This window comes from Chaetura pelagica, unplaced genomic scaffold, assembly GCF_000747805.2.
Source record: "Chaetura pelagica isolate M959 unplaced genomic scaffold, ChaPel_1.0 scaffold244, whole genome shotgun sequence".
Lineage (NCBI taxonomy): Eukaryota > Metazoa > Chordata > Aves > Apodiformes > Apodidae > Chaetura > Chaetura pelagica.
The window spans coordinates 28,309-44,941 of NW_009953719.1; the positions used below are offsets into that span (position 1 = coordinate 28,309).

The 16,633-nt window shown below is 48.0% G+C and overlaps 2 protein-coding genes and 1 gene segment (V, D, J or C); 2 read left to right on the plus strand and 1 right to left on the minus strand.

Moving 5' to 3' along the window:
• The window catches only part of LOC104391173 (trypsin I-P1-like), a 2,929-nt gene extending 1,876 nt beyond the window's left edge, over window positions 1-1,053 (plus strand). Inside the window, exons 4-5 of the mRNA XM_010000407.1 lie at window positions 115-251; window positions 904-1,053. Coding sequence (XP_009998709.1) covers window positions 115-251; window positions 904-1,053 — 287 coding nt within the window. The remainder of the gene's footprint in view (window positions 1-114; window positions 252-903) is intronic.
• Window positions 1-5,375, minus strand: part of LOC104391194 — a gene marked incomplete at its 3' end in the record, with an annotated part of 25,881 nt that extends 20,506 nt beyond the window's left edge. Inside the window, 2 exon segments of the C gene segment in view lie at window positions 4,661-4,948; window positions 5,333-5,375. Of these exon segments, the coding sequence occupies window positions 4,661-4,948; window positions 5,333-5,375 (331 nt within the window).
• Window positions 5,376-13,407: 8,032 nt separating this feature from the next.
• On the plus strand, window positions 13,408-16,337 carry LOC104391174 (trypsin I-P1-like). The gene is made up of 5 exons (XM_010000409.1): window positions 13,408-13,447; window positions 14,043-14,211; window positions 14,819-15,072; window positions 15,399-15,535; window positions 16,188-16,337. The coding sequence occupies exons 1-5, from the start codon at window positions 13,408-13,410 to the stop codon at window positions 16,335-16,337; spliced, it is 750 nt and encodes a 249-aa protein (XP_009998711.1).
• Window positions 16,338-16,633: the final 296 nt, after the last annotated feature.

Consider the following 16,633-nt stretch of genomic DNA (forward strand, 5'->3'; position numbering starts at 1 on the left):
TATGAGTGCTAAAACAAGATGTTCAGTGATTACTGTTTCACGAAGAAATTTCTTCTCTGGGCTCTGAAGTTATCTCAGAGATGTCATCAACCATCTCTCTCTGTTTTCTTACAGACAACTATCCAGACACCTTGCAGTGCCTGAAGGCTCCTGTACTCTCTGCAAGCCAATGCAGCAGTGCCTACCCTGGGCAAATTACCAACAACATGATGTGTGTAGGATTCCTGGAGGGAGGGAAAGACTCCTGCCAGGTAAAATACCTACCTCTTCTTTCCCATATATTTCTCCCCTGCCTTTTGCTAGTAGGAGAGGCCACGGTATTAGAGGCTTTTCTTTCCCACTCAGTTACTCATTGTCCTCTTTTCTTTCAGACAACTAATAGCTCTTGCCCTAATTCTCCACAAGCAGACGATGCCACCTCCTGCACCTTAGGCTATTTAAAACGGAGGAGCATTGCACCAGTGTCAATAGTAATGGTGGAGACTGTAGAGCTTAGGATGCAAATATTAGTTTTGGCCACATTGAAAATGGAATAGCCAGTATGCCAAGACCCAGACAGTCTGGAAAACAAACACACCTGACCATTGCTCAGCATTTTACACGTGCCTAGCTCCGTGGAAATATTTAGCAGAAAAATATTTCAGACACACCTATCCTAAGCATCTGCCAAGGCCTGCAGCTGTCAAAAACAGGCCACGTAGTCATCCTTAGCTGTGGTGCCCTTGGAGCAAGTAAAGTACAGTAGCATCAGGCATAGTGTGGTAGTCAGAAATTACCTGTGTAGAACTTCTGTGTAGAAAGAGCCCCACAGCACTTGCTCGAGTGTCAGAGGTCTCTGGGACCCCTGGCTCATCACTCACGCTGACTCCATTTGCTGAAAACCTGTCTCCTTCATGTGCACAGGGGGATTCCGGCGGCCCAGTGGTCTGCAACGGGCAGCTCCAGGGCATCGTCTCCTGGGGTATCGGGTGTGCGCAGAAGGGCTATCCCGGCGTTTACACCAAGGTCTGCAATTACGTCTCCTGGATCAGAACAACTATGTCTGCCAACTGAGACACTCTGGTTCTAGGCGACCTGCTAGTTTGCCTCATCATTTTCTTCTCCTTTGAGACTGGACATACAAAAACTATCAAAAAATAAAGACTCTCAGGCACCCCTTCTCTGTGAGATGTTTCTTAGGGTACTTCTGTAGGCTGTGATGTGGAGGACAGAAACAGGGAATGTCACTCTGGGAAAAAATATTTATTCTTTGTAGTGTCTCTCAACTAGCAGGGTCTTGGAACATTTTGCAGGCTCATCTTCAGGAGTCTTTCAGTCAGTTACATGCAGCCATGCCTGGAGCAGAACATCTTTTCTGTTTGTCGGCGCGTTTTCAGGTGCTACAAAGCTGCCTAAAACAGCGGAGCAAGCGTGCTGAACCACACGGGCAGCATACTCCTGCGGTAGGAAAATCAGCAGACAGCAACACAGGTGCTCCCCATCACCCCCACTCCCACTCCCAATCGTATGACAGAACATTCCCTAGTGGAACCTCCCTGGGAGCTCTACCTGGGGAATGAAACAACCAACCTTGCTAGGCCTTGGTCTCTTCATGCACCAGTGCCACTGGGGCTGCTGTCTGTAATTTTTTGCACTGCTCGTGCTGGGCTTCTTAGGTTTTCTGGAAGAGTTAGAAGGACAGAGCTGTTCCTGGGTGATAGGTGACTGAGTCATCGAGAGAGGTACAATATATGACAAGATGACAAGATCAGACAGTAGCTTTGTGTTCCCTTGCTCTGGAAGCACTTGCTGAGCTGCTTCTCAGCATCTGCCCTTTTTCAGAAAACGCCCTGAGCTGTAGCATGGCATCGTTCCCTTTAGCCTGTTTTCACCAGGAGACAGAGCTCTTATCTGGGAGCAGCTGGAAGTCACAAGTTTTCCCTCCCCGACCACCATGAATGGAGGGTGGTTGATATCTTAGTCTGGCACGTTAGGAGAAAGGGGAAGAAAGAGGTGGAGGACAGAGGAGAGAACGTGATGAAAAGATGACATGATGAAAATGGGGGGGAAAGAAATACTTCTGTCATCAGGCAGAGTGCAGTCCCAAACACAACAGACAGGGATGCTGAGAGCAGTAGCCTGGAAACAGCCCCAGTCCTCAGTCACTATCCCCATAATGTGTCATGGTCTTCAATAGGTGAAGAAGAAAGTCCACTTTGCAGAAGATTCAGTCCTGGCTCATTCTTCATGGGAGCAGACACAACCCAGTGGGGAGCAGTGGGGAGGCTGAGGTGGCCCTGGGCCCTGCACGGCTGCAGGCAAACTGCTCCATGCCTGTGATGCAGGCATGAGGTGCACATACTGTGCTCCACTGACTTCCGTCTGTGGGTGAGCATGTGTGTGCTTGCATGAGTGGGAGACAAGTGTTAGCACAGGAGCATGATGGGGCTGCGTGGCCTCTGAGCATATGCACAACACAGGGATGCACAAAGAGGCACCAGATGAAGGGAAGAGAAAGAGAGTTCAGGAATGCTTGTTTGTGTCTGTGCCCATCAGCTGTCTCCTCTCTAGATACCAGCGCACTCACAGACTGACTGGCGTGCAAGCTGCATTGTGGAGTCTTCTCTGTGTATCCCAGTGCTGCATGTCATGTTACCCAGGTGTTACGATCCAATAATCAGATCCATGGAGACTCTTTGCGATCCAGCCAGGGCAAAGCAAAGATGAAACAGTATTGGGTGCACAGAGAGGCTTTTATGTAGGTCCAGATCAACTGGTAGGAATTATAACTCTATATTTGTAATTTATTTTAAAGTAGGTGTGATAACTAACCCTAAACTACAAAAGAGAAAGTTCAGGAAATGGAATAAAGAGTTAAAGGGAAGTCAACACCCAGAGCTCCAGCTGTATCCTGTTGGTCTCACAGTCAAAGGGGGGAGTGGTGGTGGTCCAGTCCTAAAAGGTGTCTTGAGAGTGGCACTCTTTTATACAGTTAATTCCTGGAATACACCACGGCTGTCACCCAATCACTGTTCCACATGTTTAGCAAAATCATTTATCACCTTGTGCATTCCTTTGGTCTAATTATCCATACCTTATTCTGCCAAGTTTGTGATACACACGAAACACTCTTTGAGACTCTTAGTTAATTCAAGCCCTGGTCATCACCAGGTATCCTTGCTCAGTGTTAGCTGTGGCACCAATTGTGTGCCTCCTTGTCCACAGTCCCTGCACATCCAACACCAAACTGCCCAGAAGGGTATTCACTGTGGGATATGCTACAAACTTCCCTTCTCCATGACAGAGAAGAGCTGATACTCTACTTTTTTGTAGCATTCTGCAAAGGAGCAGCAGGACAAGGACGGCCAGAAAGAGAGAAAACCTTGTCTCTTCTCTATGTGGGGCACAATCCAATCCATGGGGTTCACCAATCCAAGGCTGTGGGAAATTGCTGCAGGCAGGAAATCAGAGTTGCAGTTTGTGTACACTGATGCACTGTGCTTTGCTGACAGAGCCTCTGCATGTTTGTGTTGTGCTGTGGACACACCAAGGCGTGGCAGTGGCTAGCAAGTGATCAGGCTGCTCAAGGCTGTCATGCACTTTGCAGTGAAGATGTTCCCCTGTGTCCTTTTAGCAAAAGGGTGCTGCTCCTCCCATTGCATCATTTCCATAAACTGCCTACAGGAGATTCAGGAATGACCCTGGATTCCTCAAAAGAAAAGGGAAAATGAACAAAGGCTGTGGGCTAAAGTAAGCAGAAAACAGGAAGAATCTCCACACCCTCTCTCAGTACTCCAGCTGTACTGAGAGGAGGCTGAGCTAAATGTGCCCATGGGAAAGGTCTCCAATTCCTACAGGGCTCCCTGGGGTGTGCAGGAGGCAGGGCAATCCATTGCCTTGCAGAACACACGGTATTTGAGGAGTGCATGCTCTCAAACAGGCCATGCTTCCTCTGTTGTGTCCTGTGCTTAGGGCTTGAGAAGCCCATATGTTAACATAACAAACTTCAGTGTGGGAACCTGCTGGAGTGTCCCAGGCTGGTCTGTGTATTCTGGCACTGGTGTATTCTGTGACAAAGACAGCGCTCTACCCTCTCAGGAAACCTTCTGTTAGCCACTCAGCTTGGTAACATAATCTGAAATGTATAGAATATCTTTGGAAAAGCTGAACTGTATGTGAATCAAGGGATGGAAGGCAGTGCTCCTGACACAGATACCACTGTACATGCGGTGTTGTGGTGCACACATCCCCTTGGCCACGGGATAACCTCAGCCAAGTAATGGAGGAGCATGTGGGCAGCTCCCGCTGGCTGGTACCAGCTACTGCGCCACCTGCCTGGCCTTTTTCTAAGAGTGCACCAAGCGCTTCTCACAGAAAGATCCTTTCTGTTTGGCAGTGAGAATGATCACCACGTTTGACTGGAGTTAAACGAGAGAAAGTCTATGGAGTGCAGATTGAAGAGAGACAGAAAGACCCCACCTTCTGGTTGGGGAGAGAAAGGAAGGAAGAGAAGGGAAGAAGGCTTGACAGAAGTGAATATAATGTAAATGAGTTAAACAAAGAGGGAAGCAGAGAAAGCTATGAGTGGAAAGGGATCGTCCTGCCGTGAGCAGCACCGAGGAGGAGGAAAGCAGGTCCCTTTTGTGCAGAGGGAGGTTTGTGTTCAGCCACTGTGTTTCACTCTCAGCACAGTAATACATGCCAGAGTCGTTGAGAAAGACATACTGTACTGTGAGGGTCATCCCATCTCCTTGTATCTTCGTGGCCTTGAAATGGCTTTGGAAATCCTTCTCAATATTTGCATCAGCACCTGCAACTGCATAAGCCACTAGGATCAGCCTGGAATCCTTCCCCAGGGGCAGCCTGTACCAGTACAGAACTGTGCTGGAGGATTTCTTCTTGGAACAGCTCAGATTTACATCTTGGCCTTGTCGTACCACTCTGTCTGGGGTCTGTTCCAGAGCCAATGCTGAAAGAGAAAAGGAGGCATGTTAAGGAGGAGGAAAACATGAAGTAGGTTGATAGAGAAGAGGGTGAGAAGGAAGACAACAGGCAGGAGAGCAGTGGAAGGGATGGGACAACTCTTCAAATCTGCAGGTGAATTTCCAGTCTCTCTCTGATAGACGAGGAATATTTCTGGGCAGTTGGTGTCCAAAAAAGGAACCATTCCAGGCCTGTGTACAGAAGATAAAAATAGACATTGCAGAAGATTCCAGGATTCCTGCCCACCTCGTTCAATGCCCATCCTCAGCACAGGAGGCTTGGGGAAAGGAGTACTGCAAGCAACAGGGTATGCAGCTGGGACAGCAGTAGAATTGGTGGAGGTGCTTGGGAGCCAGTTGGGTTCACTTACTCGTACAGGCCAGCATGACCAGAAAGAAACAGCAGGGAACCATGGGGGAAAAGCCTCTGTCCTTTTTGGGACCTGCCTTTTGTAGCTGCCAAGAGATAAGTGGAGATAAGAGGAAGCACCAAGTGAGCATGAGACATACTGGGGCTGGGCAAGACATGAAATGTGAGAAAGGATTGGCTGTGGAGGAGCACTGGGTAATGATGTACACAATCACAGGAAAGTATAAACCCTACTGAGATGTGGGGGGAAGGTAGAGAAGGGACAAGGGATTTGCATGGACAGAACTAAGTTGAGGTGGCATGGGAGTCTGAGTGTGTCCAAGGAAGAGTCACAGAGTTGTCAGGGCTGGAAAAGACCTCTGAAGATCATCTAGTCAAACCCCCTTACCAGAGCAGGATCACCTAGAGCACATCACACCAGAACACATCCAGACGGGTTTTGAATGTCTCCAGAGAAGGAGACTCCACAACCTCTCTGGGCAGCCTGTTCCACTTGTCTGTTACTCTCGCAGTAAAGTTTTTGCTTATGTTTAACTCGAACCTCCTATGCTCCAGCTTCTGCCCATTGCCCCTTGTCCTGTCATCCTTTAGATATTTATAAGCATTTATGAGATCCCCCCCTCAGTCTCCTCTTCTCTAGGCTGAGCAGATCCAGCTTTCCTCATAGGACAGATGCTCCATTCCCCTAATCATCTTGGTGGCCCCACACTGGACTCTTTCCAGCAGTCCCTTATCCTTTACGAACTGGGGAGCTCAGAACTGGATGCGGTACTCAAAATTTGACCTCACCAGGGCAGAATAGAAGAATGCTGAGAGGTTCTTCTGAAGTCCTTGAGAGTCAGAATAATGAGGTATGAAGGACACACGTGTCCCATGCATTTTTCCTCTCTCTCTGCCAGCCATGGCTCATTCTTTTGCTGCACTGTGAGCCCAGAACTTAACATCAGTGAGAAGCAGGACCATGTAAACCACCACAACAGCCCCAGGCATTCTGCCTGCTGAGGGTTCTCCTGGGCTTTGCAGTGAAGCTCTTCCCTGAAGACCAAAACCGTGCCTGCAAGTTTCAAATGCTCTCCTGCAAGAAAACTGTGTATCCCACTGCAATTTCTTTCTTTTACTGTCTGCAGCAGAGTCAGGAATGTTCTGAACATCACAAAGGAAAGAGAAGGATAGGGGTCTCAGCTGCCCCACGCCATCCTTACCTAAAACATCTTTCATCCTGGGACTAGGAGGGGCAGGAAACAAAGCAGGTAAGTACCCCCCTTCCTGTCTGCTTCCCGCAATCCTTTTCTTCACAGAAGAACTGCAGCAACAAGAGATGCTCAGGATCCAAGCCTTTGCCCACTCCAACCAAGCTGGTCACACACATCTTTGACTATTGGAAGTGTTCCAGGATGCTGCTGTGACAGGGATGGAAGGTGTATGAGGGGTCAGTGTGTGTGTGTGTGCAGGGCTCTCTCCAGCCTGTGAAGAGCCTAGGGACTGTCAATGCAGTGGGATGGAAAGGAAGAAATGAGTGTGGGCCAAAGCAGGAGGCATGAAGGAGAACAGGTGCTGAGAATTTGGGCCAGGGTGGCCTGTCCCTCTACCTTCCTTCATGACCAGCAGTAGCCCAAATTCCTCCAAAGACAGATTCTCCCTGGGATCTGGGGCCTAGATGTGGAGCCCTGAGTGTCTCAGCCTGGTGCTGCCTCTAGGGGAAGAGCTTCTGGCAGCACATTTTGTCTGGCAAATTCAAGGAGTACTCAAGGACTGAGACCACCTGTGTCATTGCCCCCTCTGCTCTGGGAATCAGCCTGCCAAGAGGGTTTCCTTTTCTGGCGGGACCGAGCTTGTCCTCCAGAAGAATGTGCAGGATGCCACCGGTATGCAGCCTGTGAGACCACTAGGATTTTGAAAGCAGCTGTACAGCACAATTTCATTTGCTCCTGCTCTACCAGTGACACCTCTCCACTGCTCTGTGCACAGGCTCAAGAGATTCAGGCCACTGACATCCTCCACAGTGTCCTCAGGTGTTTCTGCTCAGGACATCCACACAGCCTCTTCTGAATGCGGAAAACTCAGCATGGAGTAGTTGGTTAACCCAATGGACACAGGGATTAGCAGCTGGTAGAGTGGCAAAGGTGAAAGGAACTGAGAAAACAAATGACAGAGGCCTTCACCATGCCAAGCCTTGCTGGTAGCACCTTTCCCTTCTCATAGGAACTTTCAGACCCTGTGCCTGGAGCTCTGCCTGGTGACAGGGAGGAGTAAAGAAGTGGAAGTGCTTCTGAGGAAGAGTTCTGTGAAAGGTATGAGGAAAACTGTACATAGGTGGTAAATAGGAGACACTGAATAAACAGATAGAGACTGTGGTGTTGCACAGTTCACTTGTGTGATAGACAGCATCTCTCTCTCTCCACACCTACAGCATCAGCTGGAGCATCTCTGACCATGTCTATGTCTCACACTCCATGAAACATTTCTCAGCTTCTGTCCTTGGTGGACTGTGAAAATATACTTGAACATCCACTTCCCTTGGGGACTTCCAACCTCTTGCTGTTCAGCAGCACTGGAGGAAAAGACGAGTAGGCAAGTCAGGGCAGTCCTCTTGTCCTATGGCAAGCAGCAGGGAATGCAGTAGGTGGGCCAAACCAGATGCTAAGAAAGAGTGGAGATCCCAGCAATCCCTTCTGAAACTTCTCTGGGACTTTCCCATCCTGGTCCCTGTTCTGGTCACCAGGACCATCCTGGGATGTCTCCTGCTGTGGGCAGGGACAACTCCACATTTAGATCCTGTTGCTGCCCTCACACCTTTAAGCCATAGAGCCCAGTATCTGCCAATACAGGGCAGATGAGGCATTTGGCTCCAGGTGATGTCTGGGTTGTCTCCTGCCTGGAGGTTTCTCATCTTGATAGGCCTATGTCCTAGATAGCTGGGGATGTGGTTTATTTCTGATAAGCCTATGTCCTAGATAGCTGGGGATGTGGTTTGCAAATTTGTGACTCCCACAAGTTTCCCCAAAAATAAAAATGTAGAAATTCCGTATCAGCCCTCCTCACCCTCTCCAAGTTGCTCTGTTCTCTATGGTCACCATTTGTAGCCTTGGTTTCCTGTCTGTGGTTCTCCTTAAACCCATAGCCCCATGGGTCTCTGCTGAAGGGACTGGAGGGGGCATGAAGGAGGCTGAGACCTGAGTGTATCATTTGGGGATGAGAAGAGGGGAGGAACTGACATAAATGGAATGCATCCCTGTTTAAGCTATGTCTGTTTCAGTCATGCATATGAAGAATCTTCAGATGTGTTGCATCCACCCCTCCTTTCCATTTGAGAGTGGGAAGGACTGCTTGATGCTGTCTTTCTCAGCCTACTTCTGGAAAGCCAGGCATGTCTGCAGATTAGAGCCAGGGGCAGTGTCCCAGACACCTTGTTTCACCTGGAGGCCACAGTTGTGTTTGTTGTTTCTTTTTTTTTTAAATTAGGGCAGGGAGTGCCTGGATGTCAGGTTGCCTGAGGAGGAAATGGTTTACAGCCAGATGAAGGAAAAGCTTCTCAGTCACTTCCGGGAAAAGGGTTGGGGGATGTTTTTATTTAATCATTGGGGTAGCAGGAGCATACTCTCTGCTGCAGGAGTTTATGTTGTGAAAAATAGAAGAGAGTCTTAGGACGCTGGGGGGGTTAATGGATAATTAGGGTCAACTTCCGGGGGCGGGACCTCATGGCTGGGGCTCAGCTTTTGGAGCATCTCAGTGGAGTGTCGCATTTCAGTGACGTAACAAGTGCCCGCTGAGCCTGGATTGGAAACTTCCACACACTTTGGAGGAGCTGGGTGCAGATCAGGCTATGAGGGAAGTAGTGATGCAGACACAGAGAAGCAGTCCTGCTCTTTCAGCAGTTACTGGTGCCACCTTGTGGTAAAAATCTTAACTGCACTAATCAAACCATGCCTGCTCTTTCCAGGGGTTCATTTATAGGACTAATAAACCACCAGAATATTAAATGGGAGAGTTGTCTGTGCTTTACCTCAAATCAAGTGCATTGCCTCTCCATCAGGAAAGAAGTATGGGCTGGACATTAATGGAACAGCAAATCCAACATCTGAATTTCTTCTGGCTCTGGGCAAGGAGCAGATAACCAAGTGATGGAGGAGCCACTGAGGAGAGGTGTTATGCTGGACCTGGTTCTCACCAAAAAGGAAGGGCTTGTGGGGAATGTGAAGCTCCAAAGGAACCTTGGCTGCAGTGACCGTGAAAGAGTGGAATACAAGTGAGGAGGGAACACAGCAAGCTCTCTACACTGAACTTCAGAAGAGCAGACATTGGCCTCTTAAGGGATCTGCATGGTAGAGTACTATGGGATAAAGGCTTGGAGGAAAGAAGAGCCCAAGAAAGCTGGTTAATATTCAGGAACACCTCCTACAAGCTCAGCAGCACCCCAAAAAGAGGAAGTAAGGCAAAAACACCAGGAGACCTGCATGAATGAACAAGGAGTTCCAGTTGGACTTAGCTGTAAAAAGAAAGTCTATTGAGGGTGAAATAAAGGACAGGCAGCCTGGGAGAAGTACAGAGACACTGCTGGAGCAACCAGGGATCAGGTTAGGAAATCTAAAGCGCCCGAAGAATTAAATCTGACCAAGGAGACCTGATTACCTGAGATACAGACAAGGCTGAGGTACTCAATGACTATTTTGCCTCAGTCTTCACCAGCAAACTGCCCAAGTCACAGAAGGAAAAAGACAGGGGCTGGGACAATGAAGAGCTGCCCTCTGTAGGGGTAGATCAGGCTCGAGACCATGTATGGAGCCTGAAGATGCACAAGTCCATGGGACCTGATGAGATGCATCCCTGGGTCCTGAGGAAACCGTCAAATGATGTTGCAAAGCCACTATCCATTAGATTTGAGAAACTGTGGCCATCCGGTGAAGCTCCCACTGACTGGAAAAGGGGAAGCAGAACTCCTGTTTTAAGAAGGGAAGAAAAGAAGATGTGGGGAACTACGGGCCAGTCAGTCTCACCTCTATGCCCAGCAAGATCATGGAGCAGATCCTCCCAGAAACTATGCTAGGCACATGGATTATAAGGAGGTGATTTGCATCAATCAACATGGCTTCAATAAGGGCAAATATATGCCTGCCCAATTTTGGTGGCCCTCTATGAGGAGGTTATAGTGCTAGCAGGTAAGGGAAGAGCCACATGACAACCTTGTATCTAAATTGGAGAGACGTGGGCTTGATGAATGGACCACTCATGGACAGATGGTTGCACTCAGAGAGTTGCAGTCAATGTCTCACTGCCCAACTGGGGATCAGCAATGAGTGGTGCTCCTTGGCCGTTAGTGTTGGGACCGGTGCTGTTAAACATCTTTGTCAGTGACGTGGTGACGTCTTTGTCAGCTGTGTGGTGCAGTTGACATAGTGGAGGGAAGGAATGCCACCCAAAGGGAACTTGACAGGCATGACAGGTGGACCCATGAGGAGAAAGACTTGGGGGTGTTGGTTGATGAGAAGCCAAATATGAGCTGGCAATGTGCACTTGCAGCCAACAAAGCCAACCGTATCTTGGGCTGCATCAAAAGAAGTGGGACCTGCATGTTGAGGGAGGCAATGCTCCACACTTGCGAGGCCCCGCTTGGAGTGCTGTGTCCACTTCCAGGGCCCCCAGCATATGAAGGACATGGAGCTGATGGCAAGAGTGCAGAGGAGGGCCATGACAATGGTCAGAGGGCTGGAACAGCTCCCCTAGGAAGAAAGGCTGGGAGCGTTGGGGTTGTTCAGCCTGGAGAAGAGAAGGCTCTGGAGGAACCTAAATGCAGACTTGCAAACCATTACCCATTGCGAGGGTAATGGTTTAAAGCTGAAAGAGGGTAGATTGAGATTGGACATTGGAAAGAAATTCTTTACTGCAACAGCTTGCCCAGGGAGGTTATGGATGCCCCCCCTCCCTAGAAGCATTCGAGGCCAGGTTGCTTTGAGCAACTGGGTCTAGTGGAAGGTGTCCTTGCCCATGGCAGAGGGTTTGCAACTAGATGACCTTTAAGGCCTCTTCCAACCCAAACCATTCTATGATTCTATGGAACCCCTCTGCTTTAATGCTCCTGAGAAGCTTAATCTCTGCCAGCTCATGGTCTCACCAGGTTTTCCTTTCCCAGGATCTTGCATCAGCCAGTACAAATGTATTTAGCTTATCTGAGCCCAGTGATGACACAGCTGACCAAAAGACTTGAACTAGGAACATGTACTCCTGGAAATGCAAGCTGCCATTTGCTCATATCTAGCACAGCTGTGCTCCATTCAACAACCCTCCTCCCTCCTGTGGCCCTGGAGCCACCAGCGTTCTGCTGCAGCATCACTGCATTACAGGAGAGATTACTTGCAGCTGCAGAAGTAGCTCCAGGAGCGTATTTTTTGAAAGACCCACAGACAAGCCTTGCAGTGGGTCTCTGGAATGTTGAACAGCATTTAGCAGATGAGGGTATTTGCTTTCCAGGAAGGGAGGGATTTGTCATCCTCAAGAAAGGAAGGAGGGGCAGGAAGAGCTGTTCCAGTTTCAACCTGAATGCACAGGAGTTTCTTCATCCTTCACAGTTTTCACAGAAAGGCCTGAAGGGCTGTTCTGAAGCAGTCTTTCTGCTGGATGATCTCAGCATCACAACCACCCTGTTTGACTTCACGTGAGATCAGTTTGCTCCATGAGTTGCTGTGCTGGCATGCACGCTGGAGTTCTGGGATTCACAGGAGCCTCTAAAAGGGGCCCCTGAGAGGCAAACAGGAGAATGGGAGGGCCTTAGGTTCCCTGGGTGTCAGCCATCAAGGACTTAGGAACACAAGAACCGCAGGAACTATGACCCAGGACTTTTGCTGACAGCTCTGGCTGTAGCCTGGGAAGAGGTCAGGAGAAGCAAGTAGCATAGAGAGTCTCAGAGAGACCCTTTCCTACAAGGCAGTTACCAGCCAGCCCTATGTTTACAGTCATTTGAGGTTACCCCATGTCTTCCAGGAGCTAATGTGATGACCATGGTAGCTCCTTGGAAAATGATTATTCATGCAACACATTAAACTTCAGCAAACTCAGCATCATGACAAAAGTTATCACTCTTTCAGAGAAGGATTTCAGAAGATCTCACTGCTTGTGTTCACAGTATTTTTGTTTATACAGATTGCATCCATAAGCATCAATCTTATGCTGAAAGTCTTCTGTGAAAAAAACTAGTGTTTATAGACCTTTCCAAAGCTTAATAAAAAGCGTGGCTCAGTACTTAGGCTGATACGATCAGATTGGGAGAGAGAAATCAGGGGGGAGAGAGATCTTTCAAAGAGATGTGGAACACATTCCCACATTTGAACCACTGAACTTGGGAGGTTGCGGAGGCAGAGAATAGGTTTTCTTACTCACTTATTGAAATTAATTTTGAATAATTTCATTTGGGAAAACACTGTGTTCTGTATGATAATGCACACACACACACACCTTACTCAAGGAAAATAATTTTTGAAAAAACCGTGACAAACTTAACACTGAGCTTCTTTATTTTTCTGGTTTTAGGGATTTGGGGGTTTTGGAGAAGGGATTTGGTGTTTTTTTGTGGAGGCAGGGTTTGTTGTTGGTTGATTTGTTGTTGGTTGTTTGCCTCTTTTTTATTATTTCTTTTTTCTTCAGAATAAACGTGCAGCATCTTACTGTCCATTAGCTAGAACATCCAGCTTCCAGTAAAAATCCCATTTTTAAGAATGACACTGTCAACACAGAGGAGACTCAGAAGAGTTGGAGGATTGCTGTGAACAGGTACTGCATGTAAGAATGAGGCAGACAAACAACTTCACATCTTCCAAAGCGCAAAGGTATTTTTAAATTGAAGGCTGCCCTCTGAAATAATTTAAAATAGCTCTCTATCTTAGGAAAGGTTTATGGTTAACTGATATGTTATTTGCACTTTCTCCCAGTGCCTGTTAATGCCCACGTTTGGATCTTCAGATTTTCCACTGTGTACTTTTTGTCGGAATAAAACCTTGGACTAGAGATAAGGCGATTTCAAAAAATGTATTTCTAGCAGCTCACACTTCCATTCCACCAGTCTGGGCTCGAGGCTGTGTCAAGACCATGAAGTACATACTCTTTCTCGCCTTTGTTGGTGTGGCTGGTGAGTATATTTTTTTACTTTTTGCTGATGTCGTTTATGAGGAAGATAATTTTCTGAGCAACTTTGCAAAGTAGTCTGTTCAGGGAAAGTGAAGTCCAGTTTCAACCTGTAGAACTTTTAAGGGAGAGCACTGCAGCTTCTTTTGGCTGCTGTCTCTTTGTTTCACTTAATGTGGCTCTTGACTGAGGAATAATGAAACGCGTGTGTAGCTTCAAAAAACACTGTCTCTCTCTAAGGACTATGATGGTGCAAGATAACACCTCTGAAGGATAACTCACAATAGTTACCTCAGAAAGATAACTCAGGAGGTCCTAAAGATGCTGTCAGTTTTTTGAGTAAGGGCAGGTGCTCCATGGAAATGCCACCGCAGACTTGCTTTTTACTTGCGCTCAGTCCACTGTTGGCTGCTACTGCAGACAGGATTCTGGGACAGACCCACCTTTGGAGCAGCAAATTAACATCCATTAGACTTGCCCAGTGCTGCTACCATGAGATTATGCAGAAGAACAGCCTACAAGTGAGAGGCTTCAGTCAGTCACAGGGGAACAAGACGCCTTATGCCAGGTGTTGACATATGCCACTTCTTGTCTCCCAGTTGCCTTCCCCATCAACAGTGATGATGATGACGACAAGATCGTGGGAGGCTACACCTGTGCAGCGAACTCTGTCCCCTACCAGGTGTCCCTGAATGCTGGCTATCACTTCTGTGGAGGTTCCCTCATCAACAGTCAGTGGGTCGTGTCGGCTGCTCACTGCTACAAGTCGTGAGTGGAAAAAAACTTATTCTTCTGTAATCTATTTCTTTCTTCCAGTTCACTTCTAGCAGGAATTCTGAGTGGAGACGTTCACCTGTGCAAGCGACTGCATTCTAACAGAAGGCAACCAAGAAATGGGTGACTCATTCAGGAAGCCGGGCTGGGACATCATAAGGGGTTTTCCACTTCTGCAAACGTTTCTGTGAATGTAGAGCACTTTCTGAAACGACAACGTGATGATCTAGCAATGAGTTGCAGGCTGTCCTTCCTTATAGATCACCTTAATCTTGCTACAACTTAGTCACTAGAAGACAAGAAGAGGAGCGAGGTCAGGGTGATAGCAGTCTGCCTCTTTCCAGAATATTTCTGTCAGGCACTGTAGTATATGTAGCTTGTCCCAGCTCAACAAAAGAGACCTGGAGCAATTCACCATTTGTGCTGGTGGTGGGAAAGATCTCAGTGTGGATCCCCAGGACTTAGTGCAGGGCAAGAAAGATGACCTGCATGAAAAGAGCTACTACCATAGCAATGCTGAAGCGAGTGCATACAGTGACAAGGAGGTTTGTCACAGCCTGACGGCAGCAGTAAGTTATATGCCATTCCTTCTCTTTTACAGTCGCATCCAAGTGCAGCTCGGGAAACATAACCTGGCAAAGAAAGAACCAACAGAGCAGTTGATTAGTTCAGCCAAAGTCATCCGCCACTCTGGCTACCGCCCTTCGACACTGGACAATGACATTATGCTCATCAAGCTTGACAAACCAGCCCAGATCAACCGCGCTGTCCAAACCATTCCTCTGCCTACCAGCTGTGTGGCCACAGGCACCACATGCCTGATCTCTGGCTGGGGCAACACACTCAGCAATGGCAGTGAGTACTCATGAGGGCCCGGGGGACACTCACAATTGACTCCCAACAGTACTGGGAAGTGCTGTGGGACAGGAGTAGCTCTGACCTCCACACTTGCCCATGGATTATTTTCTAGGTATCCAAAAAATAAACACGGCTGCAGGGCAGAAGGGGGACCCATGGGTAGAGTCTGTTCCGTCTAAACAGCAGGAATCCCTGTTGAGAGGAAAAATTATGAGTGCTAAAACAAGATGTTCAGTGATTACTGTTTCACGAAGAAATTTCTTCTCTGGGCTCTGAAGTTATCTCAGAGATGTCATCAACCATCTCTCTCTGTTTTCTTACAGACAACTATCCAGACACCTTGCAGTGCCTGAAGGCTCCTGTACTCTCTGCAAGCCAATGCAGCAGTGCCTACCCTGGGCAAATTACCAACAACATGATGTGTGTAGGATTCCTGGAGGGAGGGAAAGACTCCTGCCAGGTAAAATACCTACCTCTTCTTTCCCATATATTTCTCCCCTGCCTTTTGCTAGTAGGAGAGGCCACGGTATTAGAGGCTTTTCTTTCCCACTCAGTTACTCATTGTCCTCTTTTCTTTCAGACAACTAATAGCTCTTGCCCTAATTCTCCACAAGCAGACGATGCCACCTCCTGCACCTTAGGCTATTTAAAACGGAGGAGCATTGCACCAGTGTCAATAGTAATGGTGGAGACTGTAGAGCTTAGGATGCAAATATTAGTTTTGGGCACATTGAAAATGGAATAGCCAGTATGCCAAGACCCAGACAGTCTGGAAAACAAACACACCTGACCATTGCTCAGCATTTTACACGTGCCTAGCTCCGTGGAAATATTTAGCAGAAAAATATTTCAGACACACCTATCCTAAGCATCTGCCAAGGCCTGCAGCTGTCAAAAACAGGCCACGTAGTCATCCTTAGCTGTGGTGCCCTTGGAGCAAGTAAAGTACAGTAGCATCAGGCATAGTGTGGTAGTCAGAAATTACCTGTGTAGAACTTCTGTGTAGAAAGAGCCCCACAGCACTTGCTCGAGTGTCAGAGGTCTCTGGGACCCCTGGCTCATCACTCACGCTGACTCCATTTGCTGAAAACCTGTCTCCTTCATGTGCACAGGGGGATTCCGGCGGCCCAGTGGTCTGCAACGGGCAGCTCCAGGGCATCGTCTCCTGGGGTATCGGGTGTGCGCAGAAGGGCTATCCCGGCGTTTACACCAAGGTCTGCAATTACGTCTCCTGGATCAGAACAACTATGTCTGCCAACTGAGACACTCTGGTTCTAGGCGACCTGCTAGTTTGCCTCATCATTTTCTTCTCCTTTGAGACTGGACATACAAAAACTATCAAAAAATAAAGACTCTCAGGCACCCCTTCTCTGTGAGATGTTTCTTAGGGTACTTCTGTAGGCTGTGATGTGGAGGACAGAAACAGGGAATGTCACTCTGGGAAAAAATATTTATTCTTTGTAGTGTCTCTCAACTAGCAGGGTCTTGGAACATTTTGCAGGCTCATCTTCAGGAGTCTTTCAGTCAGTTACATGCAGCCATGCCTGGAGCAGAACAT